We start from the raw sequence: 17,130 nt of genomic DNA, 5'->3' as shown, positions 1-17,130 counted from the left end.
GAACCAGCTTTTAGTTTTATTGACTTGCTATCGTTTCCTTCATTTCTTTTTAATTTATTTCTGATCTGATCTTTATGATTTCTTTCCTTCTGCTAACTTTGGGGTATTTTTGTTCTTCTTTCTCTAATTGCTTTAGGTCTAAGGTTAGATTGTTTATTTGAGTCTTTTCTTGTTTCTTGAGGTGAGATTGAATTGCTATAAACTTCCCTCTTAGAACTGCTTTTGTGTTCCATAGGTTTTGGGTCATCATGTTTTCATTGTCATTTGTTTCTGTGTATTTTTTTATTTCTTCTTTGATTTCCTCAGTGATCTCTTGGTTATTTAGTAGCTCACTGTTTAGCCTCCATGTATTTGTGGTTTTTACAGTTTTTTTCCTGTAATTGATTTCCAGTCTCATAGCGTTGTGGTCAGAAAAGATGCTTAATGATTTCAATTTTCTTAAATTTATCGAGGCTTGATTTGTGACCCAAGAGGTGATCTATCCTGGGGAATGTTCTGTGTCTACTTGAGAAGAAAGTGTATTCTGCAACTTTCGGGTGGAATGTTCTATAAATATCAATTAAATTTATCTGGTCTATTGTGTCATCTAAAGCTTGTGTTTCCTTATTTATTTTCTGTTTGGATGATCTGTCCATTGGTGTAAGTGGGGTGTTAAAGTCCCCTACTATTATTGTGTTACTGTCAATTTCCCCTTTCATGGTTGTTAGCATTGGCCTTATGTCTTGAGGTGGGTTTATGCACCCTATGTTAGGTGCCTAAACATTTATAATTGTTATATCTTCTTCTTGGATTGATCCCTTGATCATTATGTAGTGTCCTTCCTTATCTCTTGTAACAGTCTTTATTTTAAAGTCTATTTTGTCTGATATGAGAATTGCTACTCCAGCTTTCTTGTGATTTCCATTTGCATGGAATATCTTTTTCCATCCCTTCACTTTCAGTCTGCATGTGTCCCTAGGTCTGAAGTGGGTCTCTTGTAGACAGGCATATATATGGGTCTTGTTTTTGTATCCATTTAGCCAGTCTGTGTCTTTTGGTTGGGGCATTTAATCCATTTATGTTCAAGGTTATTATTGATATGTATGTTCCTATTACCATTTTCTTAATTGTTTTGGGTTTGTTTTTGTGGGTCTTTTTCTTCTCTTGTGTTTCCTGCCTGGAGAAGTTTCTTTAGCATTTGTTGTAAAGCTGGTTTGGTGGTTTTGAATTCTCTTAGCTTTGGCTTGTCTGAAAAGCTTTTGATTTCTCCATCGAATCTGAATGAGATCCTTGCTGGGTAGAGTTATCTTGGTTGTACGTTTTTCTCTTTCATCACTTAAAGTATATCCTGCCACTCCCTTATGGCCTGCAGAGTTTCTGCTGAAAAGTCAGCTGATAACCTTATGGGATTTCCTTTGTATGTTATTTTTTGTTTTTCCCTTGCTGCTTTTAATATTTTTTCTTTGAATTTAACTTTTGTTAGTTTGATAAATATGTGGTTTGATGTGTTTCTCTTGGGGTTTATCCTGGATGGGACTCTCTGTGCTTCTTGGACTTGGGTGACTATTTCCTTTCCCATGTTAGGGAAGTTTTCCACTATAATCTCTTCAAATATTTCCTCAGACCCGTTCTTTTTCTCTTCTTCTTCTGGGACCCCTATAATTTGAATGTTGGTGCGTTTAGTGTTGTCCCAGCAGTCTCTGAGATTGTCTTCAATTCTTTTCATTCTTTTTTCTTTATTCTGCTCCTCAGCAGGTATTTCCACCCTTCTGTCTTCCAGCTCACTTATTTGTTCCTGTGCCTCAGTTATATTCTGTCACTGATTCCTTCTAGTGTATTTTTCATTTCAGTTATTGTGTTGTTCATCTGTGTTTGTTTGTTCTTTAGTTCTTCTAGATCTTTCTTAAACATTTCTTGTATTTTCTCAGTCTGTGCCTCCGTTCTATTTCTGAGATTCTGGATCATCTTTATTATCATTACTCTGAATTATTTTTCAGGTAGATTGCCTATTTCCTCTTCATTTATTTGGTCTTATAGGTTTTTACCTTGCTCCTTCATCTGTGACATATTTTTTTGCTGTCTCTTTTTTTTTTTTTTGATGAGTGGGATTGTGTTCCTGTCTTACTGGTTGTTTGGCCTGAGGCTTCCAACACTGGAGTTTGTAGACTGTTGGGTAGAGCTCGGTCTTGGTGCTGAGATGAGGACCTCCAGGAGACCTCACTCTGATGACTATTCCTTGGAGTCTGAGGTTCTCTGTTAGCCCAGTGGTTCAGACTCGGAGCTCCCACCGCAGGATCTTCGGCCAGACCCCCAGCTCGTGAACCAAGATCCCACAAGCCACCCGGAGCAGCCAAAAAAAAGGGGGGGGGGAATAATAACAAAGTAAAAAATAAAATTATACTAAGAGATTAACAGATATGTTAGAAAGAACGTAAAAATAAAAATAGAGATGAAACAACAACTGGAAGGCAAAACAGAACCACAATAGTAAAAAAGAGGAGGAGAAAAGAAGAAAAGGTGGAAAAGACCTTGGCTATGGAGGGTGGGGCCTAAGCAGGGGTGGAGTTTGGGCAGTGGGTGGGCCCTATGCTTAGGACCCACAGGACTGGAAAAGGCCCTGGGGGTGTTGGGGGTGGGGCTTAGGCTCAATGGAACAGAAGGGGCCCAGGCGTGCTTCCCGCCTCTGGTCTCAGAGCACTGGGGACCCCACCTGGGAGCTCAGTAGGTTTCCCGGGCTCGAGTGGGTGGGGCCAACGCCCTGTGCTCCTCTCCCGCTCCTCTGGTCCTGGAGGCCCCCTCCTGCCCGCCTCTCCTGATCTCCTCCTGGTCTCCCTCCTTTGCCCCCAAGACCCACGCAGCCTGGAGTGGGCCTCTGAGGGCATAGGACCTGGCCCAAGAGTCAGGCAGACTTCTCTGGACGATTGGGCAGGGGATGCGCTGGGCGTGCTCCCCCTGATCCAAGCCTCCAAGGGTGAACCCCTTCCCCCTCTCAGCCACCCTTCGAGGGCACTGGTCCTGTCTGGCCTCCACTTCTCCTACCTCCTCAGTCTCCCCACATCCTACCAGTTCGCTTGGGGGTTCCTCCTGTCACCTTGGGCTTCGAGGTCCCCCACCAGCATCCTGCCGGTGCCCAAGTTGTGGGGAGACACAAACTCCTCGTCTTCCCACACTGCCCTACACTGTATTTTTAAATTCTCCGACTCTCTGGATGGCATTCCTCCTCCTTCCTCAGCCTTCCCATGCTCCTTTTCCTTTCTTGCGGAAAGTTTTTATTTTTAAATGGCTTGGACTCCCTCCCCACTCTAGCTTTTAAGGTCCAGAGCCAAGAATTTGGATCTCTTGCTATGGAGAATGAATCCTAGATGTGTGGCTCTTCTTGCCTTCGTGAGATGGATCCTGAGTGGAGCTCTGGAAAAAGCTCATTTCCAGGAACTTGGCAAGCAGTTTCTGATGCAGCAGAGGCCAGAGGGGCTAAGGAAAGAGAAAGAACCATTGAGAAGTGTTGTTTTGTTTGGGACATAGAGAGAGATGCCGAGAAGTGTGTGTGTGTGTGTGTGTGTGTGTGTGTGTGTGTGTGTGTGTGTGTGTGTGTGTGTGTGTGTGTGTGTGTGTGTGTGGAGCGGGAGTGGATAGGAAGGAAATAAAAGCAGAGAGCACAGACTTTTGCTTCTCCCTTTTGGTCAAGGAATGGACAGAGAGAAACAAAGCAGGCAGCAGGTTTGAGAAAGGGTCAGTTTCCAAAGAACATTTTCTCTCACATAATTCTGTTTATCGTGTGGCTCGGAAAATGAGCATTAAAAATGAACCGGTGAGCGCCTCACTGCTTTGCCCTGTGCTGGGTTTGAGAGGATGAGTGACAAAGACTCATGCTTGCTCTCACAGAGCTAGTAGTCTGATCTAGGAGACAAGACTTCCTCCTCTGCCTCCTGAAACATGGGACGTGGCGGGACAACTCCAGCCAGGGTGTCCAAGCCAGAATGTTTTCATGTTGTCAGCGGCTGATTGGTGCCGCAAGGGCGTGGTGCTCCACGTTCCTGACTGTCGGTTGATCCACCATAGCTGCAGCGTTGGTATGAACACATTCAAGTCAGTCTATATATATATGGTCGTAAAATTAATTTACGTCCATGTTTGCTAAACGATTACCCTTAGTTTTGTAAACCATAGAGATCCGAATTCTCAGATTCTTATATCGGAAGAACAGGAATGTTTTTGAATGCTTGTAATCTGTATTTTGATTGAGAATCATACAGTGGATTTTGAAAGGCTTTATTTAGACTATGTGTGTACTTAATATATGTTAATTAATAAAACTGAATAGTTTTTAATGTGTTAAAAATATATAGAGAGACTATCAATGTATACATATGTATCTGTTTACATATAATCATTTTATGTGTATATATGTATATATGTGTATACATATACAGATATACATATACTTTTTTTTCTTTAATTTAGCAAAGATACTTTAGACCTTCTCTTTCAAGGACCATTCGCATTTTCTGCCGTGCTCCTGATGCCTTTTCATTAAAGCTTTTCCTTTTACCTGTTTGCATAATCAGTCTGCGAATCATTCTGGATGTCTTCCCAGGCAGAAACAAACTGCAACACAGGCTGATGTTAACCCTTAGCCCGGAGCAAAGGCTTCATCTCTCAGGGGTACACCATTGATGCCCTGCACACAGGACACACCGTCCAGATCCCCTCAGTCACCAGTTCATGTAGGGAAAAAAAGTTGGAGTTGCTTATGAAGTCAGTTCTTGATACTAGCTTTCATTTTTGTGTTATTTCGTTTATAAAATTCTTATCAGAAGGTTTTAGAAAAAAAGTGAGAAATGGAATTCCTGACTGGATGACTATGACAGAGGGAACAGGAGACACTCTAAGTGCCAACAGGTTCCTTTCTATTTCTATTCCCACTAAATGTTTTCTGTCTGATACATTCTTTCTGCTGGAAGCCACAGCAGCAACCCCAGGCCCTGTGTCTTGGTAGCTACCATTCAGTGTCAGTTTTGCTTCTGGAGGCTTCTGAGGTCTCCTGCTGCTTGTTTCACAGGAAAGGTGGCTTTGGCTTTTGTTGCCTCAGTAAATGTTTGGTTTGAGTCATGAGGCTTTGACAGTGGCTGCCTTTTGTTGCAGATCTTTCCCCTGCTTGTGTGTTAAGTGACACGCACCTACCCATGGCCAGACTGGCTTCCCCTTGATGTCTGTGTGTAGCGATGGAATCGGTCTTCCCTCCAGGGCTGGACTCAGATTCTGAAGTGGGTCTTGATAGCCTGTGTCTTCACATGGTCTTCTTCCCTCTGTGCATGTCTGTATCCTCATCTCTTTTTTTCTCAGAAGGAGAAATTATGGTTATATTAGATCAGGGTTCACCCTAATGACTTCATTTTAACTTAATCACCTCTTTAAAGACCCTGTGTCCAAATACAGTCACATTCTGAGGTACTGGGAATTAGGACTTCAACAAATGGATTGGCGGGGAGGTACAATTCAAACTACGACGCTAAGATTTCATGCAAAATGTCTGGGATTTATTGTTCCCCTCCTTAGAGGTGCCTGGCACTGAGTGTCTGGAGGTACCTTGGAGGTAGATGGGAAACGGCTCACTTCAAGCCTGGTATAAACCAATCTGATCGTTGAAAGGGATTGAGAGATCCCTGAACCCTTCCTACCAAGGCCACTCTGCCGTATCCCCCAGAAGGGATCACAAAGGCTGAGTCATCCCAAAGCACACGTGTTTTCTAGCTGAGTGTTTGTCCCTAAACCCCAGTGGGGAATTCCAGTGCTGGGGTGCTGGGCTAGATGAGCCGTGTAGAGCAGAGCAGAACAGGGAGGAGCTGGACCGGCCCATGTGAGGAATTATTGGTGGGTGTTTTTAATGATCACTTATTACATAGCAGATACTGTGCTGGTGATTTACATTCTTTAAAATTTTTTTATTTTTATTTTTAAAGATTTAGAAAACCTACCATCCAGTATTTTGTTAACACCCAAAATGTAGAAAGGATATAATTGTAGAGTAAACAACAGTCCTTGGCATGGAAATAATTTAGCTTTACAAACAATACGCTCTCCTTGATTTTCTCATTTTGCCATGAACCAGGGATATCATTACAGAGAGTTATCATTTGAGCTCAGCTTTGAAGGTGAAAATGGGAAGAGGTTTGTGTGGGACTGTAAAAAATTCCACAGAAAGGTCAGGAGTGTTATAGAAAGAACATAATCTTTGGAGGTAGACACAGATGGTTTGGAATCCTGGCTCCAATGTATACTGTGTATGACCTCAAGAAATAAATACAAACTCATAGTGTGAGAGCTTTCTGACTTCCACATCTGGGTAATGAGGTTATTAATTTGCCTTAATGGTTGTGAGGACAGAATTAGGTAGCCCTTATTAATATTAGAAGAATGTGGATCTCTCCCAAATTCTGTGAAACAGCCTTGGAATTAAATTAGAAGTTTCCCTTCTTTGACTAAAGTAGCCACATTTACACAAATAATTGTCATTAAAATGCTGCCAGTCTTAGGAAGCTGTGCTCATCATTATATCATTAGAGTGCAGTTTATGTAGCTTTCTGCATCCCCAGTATGCATTCCAGCAGTTAAAATCAAGCAGCAGCTGCATATCTGTGGATGTCATACCATAGATGTGGATCTATTGATAGTCCTTTGAGATTAAATCCCATGGCAGAGATTGGTCTCATTTCACAATGGTTAGAAACAAGCCTTCATCTTATTGTTAATTAGCTGAGATGAAATGACATCATAAGTAGGAAAAGAGACTTACTGCAAACTGAAGAAATCTTTTCCTTTCATAATTTATTCTTTTCCATTTACTCTGCCCCTACCCCCTAATAAGAAACGTATCACATTTTCAGAAGGGTTTGTTTTGTTTTGTTGTCTTGGAAGGGAAGAGACTTTGAACATGTTTTTGCACTGGAGCTGAGAGAGGGAGGGTAGCAGATGGAGTGAGACCTTGGCAGAAGAGGAAGTCTATGGAGTTTGGAGACAAATGGCGAGATCCCTACTCCTGCTATGTCACTGTCATTTTCCCATCCGTTCCCTAAAGGGAAAATGTTGGTCTTCAAGGTACAATGAAACCACACATGAATCATGGATTTTCCTAGCCAGAGTCTCATTGATCCAGGTCCTCATTCTGGCTCTGCTGGGAGCAAGCCTGGTCACACTAGAGAAATTCATTGCCTATTTGAGCCTTGGTGTCTTCACGTCTTATTAGGAAATACAGGGCATGCTAAGCCCCTAAAAGTGCATATGGTAAATACTCATAAATAATAGCTCTCCTTACTATCAGTGCACTGGTGTTGTGTGCTATAAACTTCCTTTCATCAGATGCAAATGCAAAATTAATATGCTGAACAATTCATCCAAATTGCTGTATATATATATATATCTATGACAGTAACGTATTGCATGTGGATTTGTACTTCACCGGCAGTCTCAATGGGTGTTGGGAACTTGAATATTTACACAGAGTCAGCATAACCTAAGGTTGAGGAGCCTCATTGCTCCAGTTTCAACCCCACATCACTATTTATCAACTTGGGTCTTGGGAAAGTTACTTGACCTCTCTGTGCCTCAGTTTCTTCTTCAAAAGAATGGAAATGATGAAATAGTACCTCTCTCAAAGGGCTGGTAATGAGGATTAAATGCATAAATATTTGTAAAGTCTTTAGAATGGAGTCAGACATAGGACAAGCACTATAATATCGGTACCTGTTAAAATTAAAAAGCCCAAGTAGTTTTGGCTGTTTTTTCACGTGATGTGATCTGTACCGTCATACACATTTTCCAGGACCTGCTAATTGGAATCACATTTTAAGCTTAAATAATTGGTGCCTTTGGTTCAAAACCTGAGTGGAATTACAATCTAGTATCTATTTCTATGAAGTCTTCAGTGAAAGGGATCCCTTAGGTAAACACTTGGAGGTACTAATGGGTCTACTGGGGTGCTCAGGACTCTCTTTGAAATTTTGATGACTCTCAGACATGCAGATCAGGAAATTGGCTTTGAAGTTTTGGTTGGCTCACCCAGATATGCAAATCCAGAACTAGCTTTGACCAAGAAATCTGAGGCTTAAGCCCGTTCTTGACTGAGGAGAGGACTAGAATTTGCAGCAGCGAGAATGTAAGTTAGTGACCTGGGAAAACTCCCTCATTGTATAATGAATGGTTCCACGTGGCCCCAGGCAGCTCTGTGCAAAGCCTTTAAGCAGCCTTTCCACCCTATTGGTGCATGCCGAGGGCCGTAGCATTGGAGTCTGGGCTGATACCCCTTTGGTACCTGCTCTGCCCCCTGTCCTTGGATTGGACACTTGCTAGGACAGCCCCAAATTGCTATTAACAGTCTCTGCAACAGCTAATGACCCTGCTTCTGGGACTAAAGATTCTCCTGGGTAGAGAGCTGCAATTCCAGCATTTCATAAGACTGATTTAGTTGCACAGTTGCTGAGGGTCTACAGTGAAAAGCGAATACCCCGTGGCACACATGAAGGGCACCAGCCAAGCAGCCTGAAGGGCCAGTGAGTTGGGTGACCCCTAGGGTCCTAAGGCCATCAGATTAATGGATGCCCAGCAATTCCTAAACTAGTGACAAGATATTAGTTGGGCCAGAGCTTTCTTCTAAGTAATAGTATGGAATCCCAATTGAAAACAGCGCTTGTGTGTTTAATTCCATGCTTTGAAGTAGGAAAAATTTCAGTTCCAGAAACTATGAAATCATATGTGTACAATGTAAGTAAAAAAAAAAATCCCAGACATAACCTTAACCTTTTGTTCTCCAGCACCCCTCTCTGCAAATATGCCTGTACATGTGCACCCCATATACAGTCTAACTGAGAACCATTGGGTCTTGGTGTTATTCGTTTTCCCTTTGCCAACTATATATTCACTTAATGGTCTTACGTCAGGTAGCAGACTTTAAAGGTTTAACACAGAAACTTATTTTTCTCCTGCTAGTTGAGAAGAGGCCACCTTATTCCGTTTTAGCAGAGGAATACCTTTGTCCACTGGTGATGACTCCAGAACACTGATGTTGTGTAGAATCCTGGGGGCAACAGAAAATTCAGAGCACGTTTCTTATGCTTTTTTCCTGGAGGAGAAAACCCCTAATTATTCCTAAAAGCATTACACGTAGTGCCCTGTCCAATGTGTTGGTGAATATAGGCAGGTCTTCTTTACCTTCACATGGCCGTAGCTGCTTTGTAAATTATTCACAGCGAGTGTGTACGCGATTTTGGAGTCAGACCTACCTTCCTTGGCCTAGTTCCCGGCTCCATCGTGTGTCTGCTCCTCTTCCTGACCCCCCTTCCCAGCTACCTCACCTGTAAAGCTGGCAAGACCAGAGTTCCTGCCTCAGAGGGCTCTCGTGAGGATTAAATACGGCAAAAACCGCATGGTCGTGTCAATAGATGCAGAAGACGCATTTGACAAATTTCAACCATCACGTATAAAGCATCAAGAATAGCGTCAGGCACAAAGTAAGCTCTATTAAATGTTAATAATTATTACGAATAATGTAGGCAGTAAGCTGACTCATCTATCATTAAAATGTCTTCTCTGGGAGATGGAAATGCTAAGAAATTACTGGCAAGTCCGAGTGCAAAGGGTGGGAGTCAGCCCTAGTTTTAGGTGTCTGTGCCCTGGTTTTTTCTCTAAGCTCAGAATGTGAAAGAGCTCTGGCGTTGGGCGGTTGTTACTGAGACGAATCCCAGCTTTCTCCTTGATCACATCTAACACCAAAAACCCTGTTTCAGGCGACCTGGGTGTCCACAGTGGGGAAGAACTCCAGCTCACCACCACTATCACCCACGTGGATGGACCCACCGAGATCTACAAGTTGACCCGCAAGGAGGCCCAGGAGTAGGAGGCTGCAGCACCCGGCTGGGACTGTCCCCCACGCCCCAGCCCCTCTAACTAGAGTGGGGAGCGTGCCAGAGAGCTCCACGTGCAAATGAATGCTCTGTCTCTTAGCTGTGGTTTACTTGGACCAGCAGTGTGGATGTTTGTCAGCTTGCCTTCTGATGGTAACTCTTGGAGGAAGATTCCTGCAGCCACTAATGCATTGTGTATGATAACAAACCCTCTGGTATGACACATGTTCTGTGATCATTGTTAATTAGTGACATAGTAACAGCTGTAGCAGGTGGTTAGTAAACCTCATGTGTTGGGGGTGCACTCCTTGGGGGATGGTTTGGGCCAGATGGGGTCTATATGGAGTGGAATATTTGATTCTTTTTTTTCCTGTTTTAGATTCTAGGATAGAGTTTAACATTCTTTGCTGTCCGAGATGGGCTGGTGTCATAGTCTTCTTTCTCCTAGTCCATGACCACTTTTTTTTTCCCCTATTTATATCACCAAGTAGCCTATCGAGTTAATATTTAAGTTGTCAATAGATATGTGCCCTTATTTTTTATGGCATAATATAAAATAACTGAATTTCATGAGAAGGTCTGTTACACCAGGGGCATTTCAGCTTTGAAACCAAATCTGTATATTCAATACTAACCAGTCTGTTGGATGTGGGTTTTAAAAAATGTTTGCTAAACTACCCAAGTAGGATTTATCGTATTAAATGGCCTCTGGGTCTGAAAAGCTTTTTTTAACCTCTTGCTTAAAATGTGTTTTCTTTTGATAAGATGCTTCAAACAGCCTCCGAAAGTGTAGATCCGATCATTTAAATAAACCTGTATGTATATGCATATATGTATATGCACACCTCGCCCTCATGCTCAGCCAGAACACGTGCATGCAGATTCTTTTCCGTGTTGCGTCTATGAGGTAGGGGGGAAACAGCTCTATGAAAAATTAAAATATTTTGCCATCAAATCAAAGTGTTTGGGGGTGTTATATATTTCTGGAAATAGGGTAACATTTTCTTCACTGGATGGTTAACCTACCTAGGCTGGCATGTGTGACAGAAAGGGTGGGGGGGGGAAATGTACATGATTTAGAAGTAAATTATGACCCTCCTACCTATGCGCACTTCCCCAGATAGCCTGTTTCATTGTATTTTAACTCTGCCATTGGAGAGACAACATGGTGCAGCAGAGAGAAAGAATACTGGATCTGAGATTAGAAGGCAGAGTTTCCTAGCAGAGGCCCAACATTTATTACATAGCATGACCTTGTTGAAGCCACCTGACCTGGCTGTTCCCTCACCTACAAACTGGCATTCATAAACTTTAACTGCTTCACGGGGTGGCAGTGCAAATTAAGTCAGTTAATGTGTATGGAAATGCATTTTAAACTCTGAAGCTGTGTAACTATGTTCTTTCTGGATTTTAAAGACAATTTTGTGAGTGTCCTGTTTTTCAGACATTGATGCCTGGAGGTTTGGGGCACAATCCATTTAATTCTCCTACTCGGCACTCCTTCTCCATCCTTTCTTTTCCCTGATTTTGGCTAAATCCATGGAAAACAGTGATGGGAGGAAATACTATGGCTTTGGCTTTTCTCTCAGGCCTTTTCCTGTCCTGGTAAACATTTGATGATGTTTAATCCAATGCAGTCAACATCCACTTCTGATCGACCACTGTGATGCCAGGAATTAAATGTAGCCCATGCCTCACAGTCTGGAAGGGAAGATGAACTTAAAACACAACAAGTAATCTGCCCCAGAGGATGGAAGAAGAGTTTCTCCTAAGGAGATGGGGAAAAGGCCTGAGATAGGCCTTAAAGAAGAAGAAGTAAGATTTTACGAGGGCTGAAGGACAAAGGGAACAACAGTAAAAACTCATAGAGGAAGTGAAGAATAGAGAATGTTTGGACAAGGCTGGTCATCAGGCCTGACTGGCACGTAAAAGGAGTGGATATAGCAGAAGATGGGCCCCATGCATCTGTGAGCCAGAATGAGAAGGGTCCTTAATGCTGTGGGAAGAGCTGTCAGACTGAGCCTAGAGTTTTAGGCAGAAAAGTGATATGATCAGAGTTACTGCTGGAGCAACAGAAAGGCTGGACAAGCCCAGCAAAAAAGATCACAAAGCCTGGAACCAGGGCAACAGTAGAGGACATGGAGAGGAGGGGATTAATTTTGGAGATAAAACCAGCAAGGTCTGAGCATTCTGAATGTGGACCTCATGAAAAGCAAGAGCAGAGTCAAAGTTCAAGCCCTCCTAGGTGAGGGAACGTTAGGGCCCTTGACAGAATTAGGGATTTTTGGAGAGGAAGTATCAGTGAATCTATTACCTAAGGGTCTGTAAGTACTAGAAGCCAAGTCTAGCAAGCTTAACTAAAAGAGGGACTTTAGTAGAACTTTCCGAGAGCACCCAGCACCAGGAATTCATGGACCTTTCCCCTAAAACAATACCATTGACTAGTCCAAGTCTTTGTCTCTCTCGCTTCAAAACTAGGGGAGGGTGCATGAGCGGCTCAGTCTCAGGCAGGTGTCTGCCCCTGTGCAGATCACCTGTGATCAGGAAGCCAAGTCAAGTGGCTGCGAGCAGCGTACCCTGTGGATTGACATCAGTTTCTAAAGAATGGAGAATCCATTTTGAGCTGGGCACACAATCAGAAAAGATGAATTACAGTGGGCCAGATGAGGAGTTTGGAGTTTTGGGTTTTAAAAGCCATCTTCTGGAGGAATTGACAAGCTAGCAGTTGGAAATAAGAGAAGAAGCGGACCAGTCAGGGCAGGAGACTTTGCAGCCATCATCATTGAGAATGAAGTTCAGCTTGGCAGAGCAGCAAAGCGTCAGATAGCTGTGAGTGATGAACCGGGCACAGCCCATTCAAGAGGTGAGAGGAAGAAACTGAGGTAGATGACTCACAGGAACGCAAGGTGTCAAAGAAGCCAAAGAAAGAACCAGACCCAAGGGAAAAAAGTTCAATACCCTGAGAGATTCAACAGCATTTAAAGATTGAATAAGGCCTGTTGGATTTGGTGGTTTGGACATGTGGGACCTCATGGCAAGGGCAGACATTAGAGTTCTCATGATGGGAAGGAAAGAGGTAGGACGGTGGTCCAGGAGGAACCAGAGTCTGGGGAGAGAATGGGACTGAGCTTGTAAACTCTGAGAGGTGAGAGTCAGCCATGAAGTCAAGACAATGATGAAGTAACATAAGCCCCAAGGAAGGTCAGAGACTTGGGATAAAGGACACAAGCTGTTGAGTTAGCTTTGAAAGAGTGAAAGGTCACTTCTATCCAGAGACAGGAGAGAAATAACCGATGGATGTTAGAGGAGAAACTTTAGGTCAAAAGGAGAGAAGTTGCAGCCTGTCCCTCTGTGTGTTCTGTTTTCTCCACGAACATGAAATGAGCCTGGAGTTCTGCTGAAGAAGTTCTCGGTTTCAACAATGCAGGTTGAACACAATTGTTTTCAATCAGTTGGAAACTTCAAGAAACCCTTCAAGAGGTGAGAAAAAGCCTTTGTTAAGGACTATCAACCTAGAGCAAAAGTTAATTATTGGCCATGTATGCATTTTACAAATTATCTTAAATTTTTAAAGTAGTTTTGAAGAATATTATGGAGAAGAAGTATAAAATTCCCCAACTATCTGCCTTTAAAAAATAAGAGAATTTACGATTATATTCATCAAACAAGTAAGGCACAATTGCTATTTCCCGTAGAAAACAATCAGTTTTCTGTTGGTTAAGCCGTTGGGTTCACGAGGTGTTAGTCCTACATTTTCCCCTTAGGGGAAGAAGACGTCCATAAAAATGAAATAAGTGGTTTCTCTCACGACCTCTCGGTAGTTCTAATCATTTCTCAGAACTGAGATGATGTCTCAATTCTGATATCTAAGAGCTGGTGAAGCCTTTGGAAGTCAGACCCCTCGGGGTTCCGGCAGGTACCTTGAGAAGCTCTACAGAAGTGTCAGAAGGGAGGTTGGTCTTGGGTCTCATCCTCATCTTGGCAGTTCTAGAAACTCTATTTTGTCAACTCTTTCAAACTGATCCAGCTTTGAGAGGCTGCCTGGTCACATCGGGGAGTCTCAGTGGATGACAATTCCCATGCCGTCTCACAGTGAAGCGTTCGACACGCCTTGTGTCTCCATCATCAAGGACGTGTTCTTCCTTGCTATTGTTGGGTAGCCATGGAGGCTAAAAGAGGAAGTGGGAGGTTTTTGGTGCACAGGGGATAAAAGCACAGAGAAATGAGAGCCCTTGAAAGAAATAACATCTCAACCATGATGAAGCATGAGGGAGCATCCCTGGACCTCCAAAGAAAATACACACAGCTCCCTGAAGAGTGCTTAGCGCAGTGCGGGAGTCCAGCTGGGGAGCATTGGTGGGTGAGCCAGTGAACGCACCTCAGCCCACCCCATTCTCTCTGACTGCTGGGGATGCCCTTCTTCCCTTGATTCAATCAGACCCTGCTCCTTTCACTGCCATTCAGCATCAGGATACGTTAGTGCAGTTGATTAGGCTTAATGTGTGGGTGCAGCCTGACTTCCATGAGCCTATGCCTCACTCCCTGTATTTCAAGGTCCTCTCGTACTTTTGTGCTACGGGAACTATTCTGACTTCAGCTGCTTGCTCTCTCCTGTCACATTTTGCTACAGGGATGACTTGGTTTCTGAGACAGTGTCAGTGGTGCGTTTCTTTTCTCCTGACATCAGAGGGCTCTTCCGGGCACTCCTTGAACCACCCCAGTGTCCAGAGCTTCCTGTCTCTATGATCATGCACTTAGCTCCGGTGGTTAAGACCCTTCAGTATTGAGAGCAGGCCCCCTTTGCGACTTTGGCCTTTTTGTTCTGACTGCAGTTCCTCCCACAGGTCCTGTCCCACCCAGGACTGCTCTCCTCCAGGCTCACGTCTTGATTCCTCAGTTCCTCCTCCAGGTGTGGTTTCTGGACCCTTGCCTCATGACTGTTCGCCTATTAACTGCCTTCTAGTTCCTCATTGTTCTAGAATTTGATACTCAGACTGCAGCATTGCTCCAGCTGGCACAGATTAGTGTGAAAATAATACTTCTACTAGGGCTCGACATCCTAAGAAAATGGCACTAGATTTGAAAGATTATCCACTTCTTACCTTTTTGCTTCTCATGAACATGTAACCACTAAAACACTTAAGAGTTTTAAAAATTAATACAGGCATACCTTGTTTTATTGCACTTTGCAGATACTGCAATTTTTACAAATTGAAGTTTTATGGCGACCCTCTGTTGTCAGATGGTGGTTAGCATTTTTTAGCAATAAAGTATTTTTTAATTGAGGTATGTCCATTGTTTTTTAGACATGATGCTACTGCACACTGAATAGACTATAGTATGGTGTAAACATAACTTTTATGTGCATTGGGAAACCAAAAACTCCATGTGACTCCTTTTATTGTGGTATTCACTTTATCACAGTGGTCTGGAGCCAAACCCGCAGTATCTCCAAGGTATGCCTGTATCGCCAATACCCGCCTTTGTATTCAGCAATATTTTTCAACTAAATTGTAGGACTTTACAAGTGTATCTGTGAATTTCACTTTTTTCCCACACACCGATTCAATAGGTAAAGCACATCTTTAACTTTTAAATAAGCACAGTTTGAAATGTAAATAAAAGTAGTTAAGACCTAAGTGCAAAATGGGTTGGTTTCAACTGCTGGGGAATTTCCTCCCTCAGCCTGGATCTCTCCTTTGTCCAGCTCTCTCCAGACACACACACACACACACACACACACACACACCACACACCCCCCATTACTGTTAAACTCCTTTTTTCATGTGCATGTGTTTTGTAATATGGAACTTTATAATTTACATATTTTTCCTTTCATATCTCCTCTTCATAGTCACATAGTGACTACATAATAAAGGAGTGAGGTTCAGAGAAGTGAAATGACAAAGTTGGAACTAGGAAGAGATCTTCAGTCTCTGAACCTGCCTCTTCAGTGGCATATTTGCAGCAGAAGAGTCAAGAATTTTGTTTTGAGCTGCAACTCTCATTAGAGCAGAATGACCTTATTGGGAGATGTTATTCCAGCCTAAACAAATATCTGCTTCCTCTCCACTTCCATCGGTGGCAAGTGTCTGCCCTCTTCCGGCCAAAGGGAGGATGACAGCTACCACTGAGCAAATTCTTAGAACAAAAGTCAGACCTGGGAATGGGGGAATATGCAGCTGCTCCATGATAATTATTGCTGTTTAGTGAGTTCTTGTCATAGCTTTGCATATGACTTTGCTCTGGGACCCTGAGGGCAGTTGCCTACACCCCATCCCCCTTGAACTAGGTGATCTCTGGAGTCCTCACCAGCCCTGATTCCAAGAACGGTAAAGGAGGCTTATGTGTTAATGACATCTTACAGCAACGCAGGGCACTTGATCCAGATCCGCTGTGGGCAGATGCGCTGGCATCGCAGCCTGGGGGGGTGCTAGTGTAAATAGATCCCCTGCATTTATTGATTCGGAGGCCCCTCCGATCCTTCTCACTGTTCTTCTGAGCTCCTCTGAAGCTCTGAGCTCCCTCAGGTGGCTGCTCTACCCAGCAGCTCCTTCCAGGGGGATGAGTCAAGGTCAGGATGGTCTTCACTCCCATGATGAACTCTTCTCAGTTCAGGGACACTGAGAGACTGAAAGTGAGCCAAAGACAGGAGCGGCCAATACATGAGATCTTTCCATAGCACGTGCTTGGCGGACGTTCCTCATATGCTGACCGGATGGAAACTGCACGGCCAGCACGAAAAGGCCAGAGGCCGGTCAAGACTCACTGCGAACTGAGAATCCGTTTTAAAGAGACTCCTCCTTTGTTTGTGAAATGCTTCACAAAGGGAGCTGTTCCTAGGAATGGGCAGGAGTGTTAAATCACGTTTCTGTGGCTTAGCCTGGTCCCCCGAAAGGCAACTGCTGAGACAAGGATTCGTGTGCAGGTTCGTAAGGCGGTCCGAGGAGACACTGAGAGGGAGCGCGGAACTTATGCTGAGAAAAGGGAAAGCTCGGAGCGGTCACCACTGCGCTGCTGACTCAGGCTTCTTCGGGCTTCGGGCTTCCTGCTCCCTAGAAGGGTGAGCGGCAGCCCCGCTGAGCAAGGAGGCGGGGCCTAGCCAGCACCCGCCCTCTGTTGGTGCAGGGTCACCCCTGAGCTGTTAGCTACCTGGAACCAGGGTCAGCTTGAGTAATATGGGTGCTACGGTGTGTTCTTACCTGATTCCCCAAAGCAAAACAGGCCCTTGGAAAGATGCGTGAGTCAAGAAAAA

At 43.7% G+C, this 17,130-nt stretch overlaps 1 protein-coding gene across 2 annotated transcripts in view; it reads left to right on the top strand.

Annotated features, from left to right (window-relative positions):
- Positions 1-10,607, top strand: part of WLS (Wnt ligand secretion mediator) — a 106,386-nt gene extending 95,779 nt beyond the window's left edge. For both annotated transcript variants that reach the window (XM_068540089.1, XM_068540091.1), the window contains exon 12: positions 9,759-10,607. In XM_068540089.1, the coding sequence (XP_068396190.1) occupies positions 9,759-9,868 (110 nt within the window). In that variant the 3' untranslated portion in view covers positions 9,869-10,607. The remainder of the gene's footprint in view (positions 1-9,758) is intronic.
- Positions 10,608-17,130: the final 6,523 nt, after the last annotated feature.

This window comes from Eschrichtius robustus, chromosome 3, assembly GCF_028021215.1.
Source record: "Eschrichtius robustus isolate mEscRob2 chromosome 3, mEscRob2.pri, whole genome shotgun sequence".
In the NCBI taxonomy this organism is placed as follows: Eukaryota; Metazoa; Chordata; class Mammalia; order Artiodactyla; family Eschrichtiidae; genus Eschrichtius; species Eschrichtius robustus.
The sequence above is the reverse complement of the archived record's forward strand: the minus strand, read 5'-3'. Positions and strand labels throughout refer to the sequence as shown.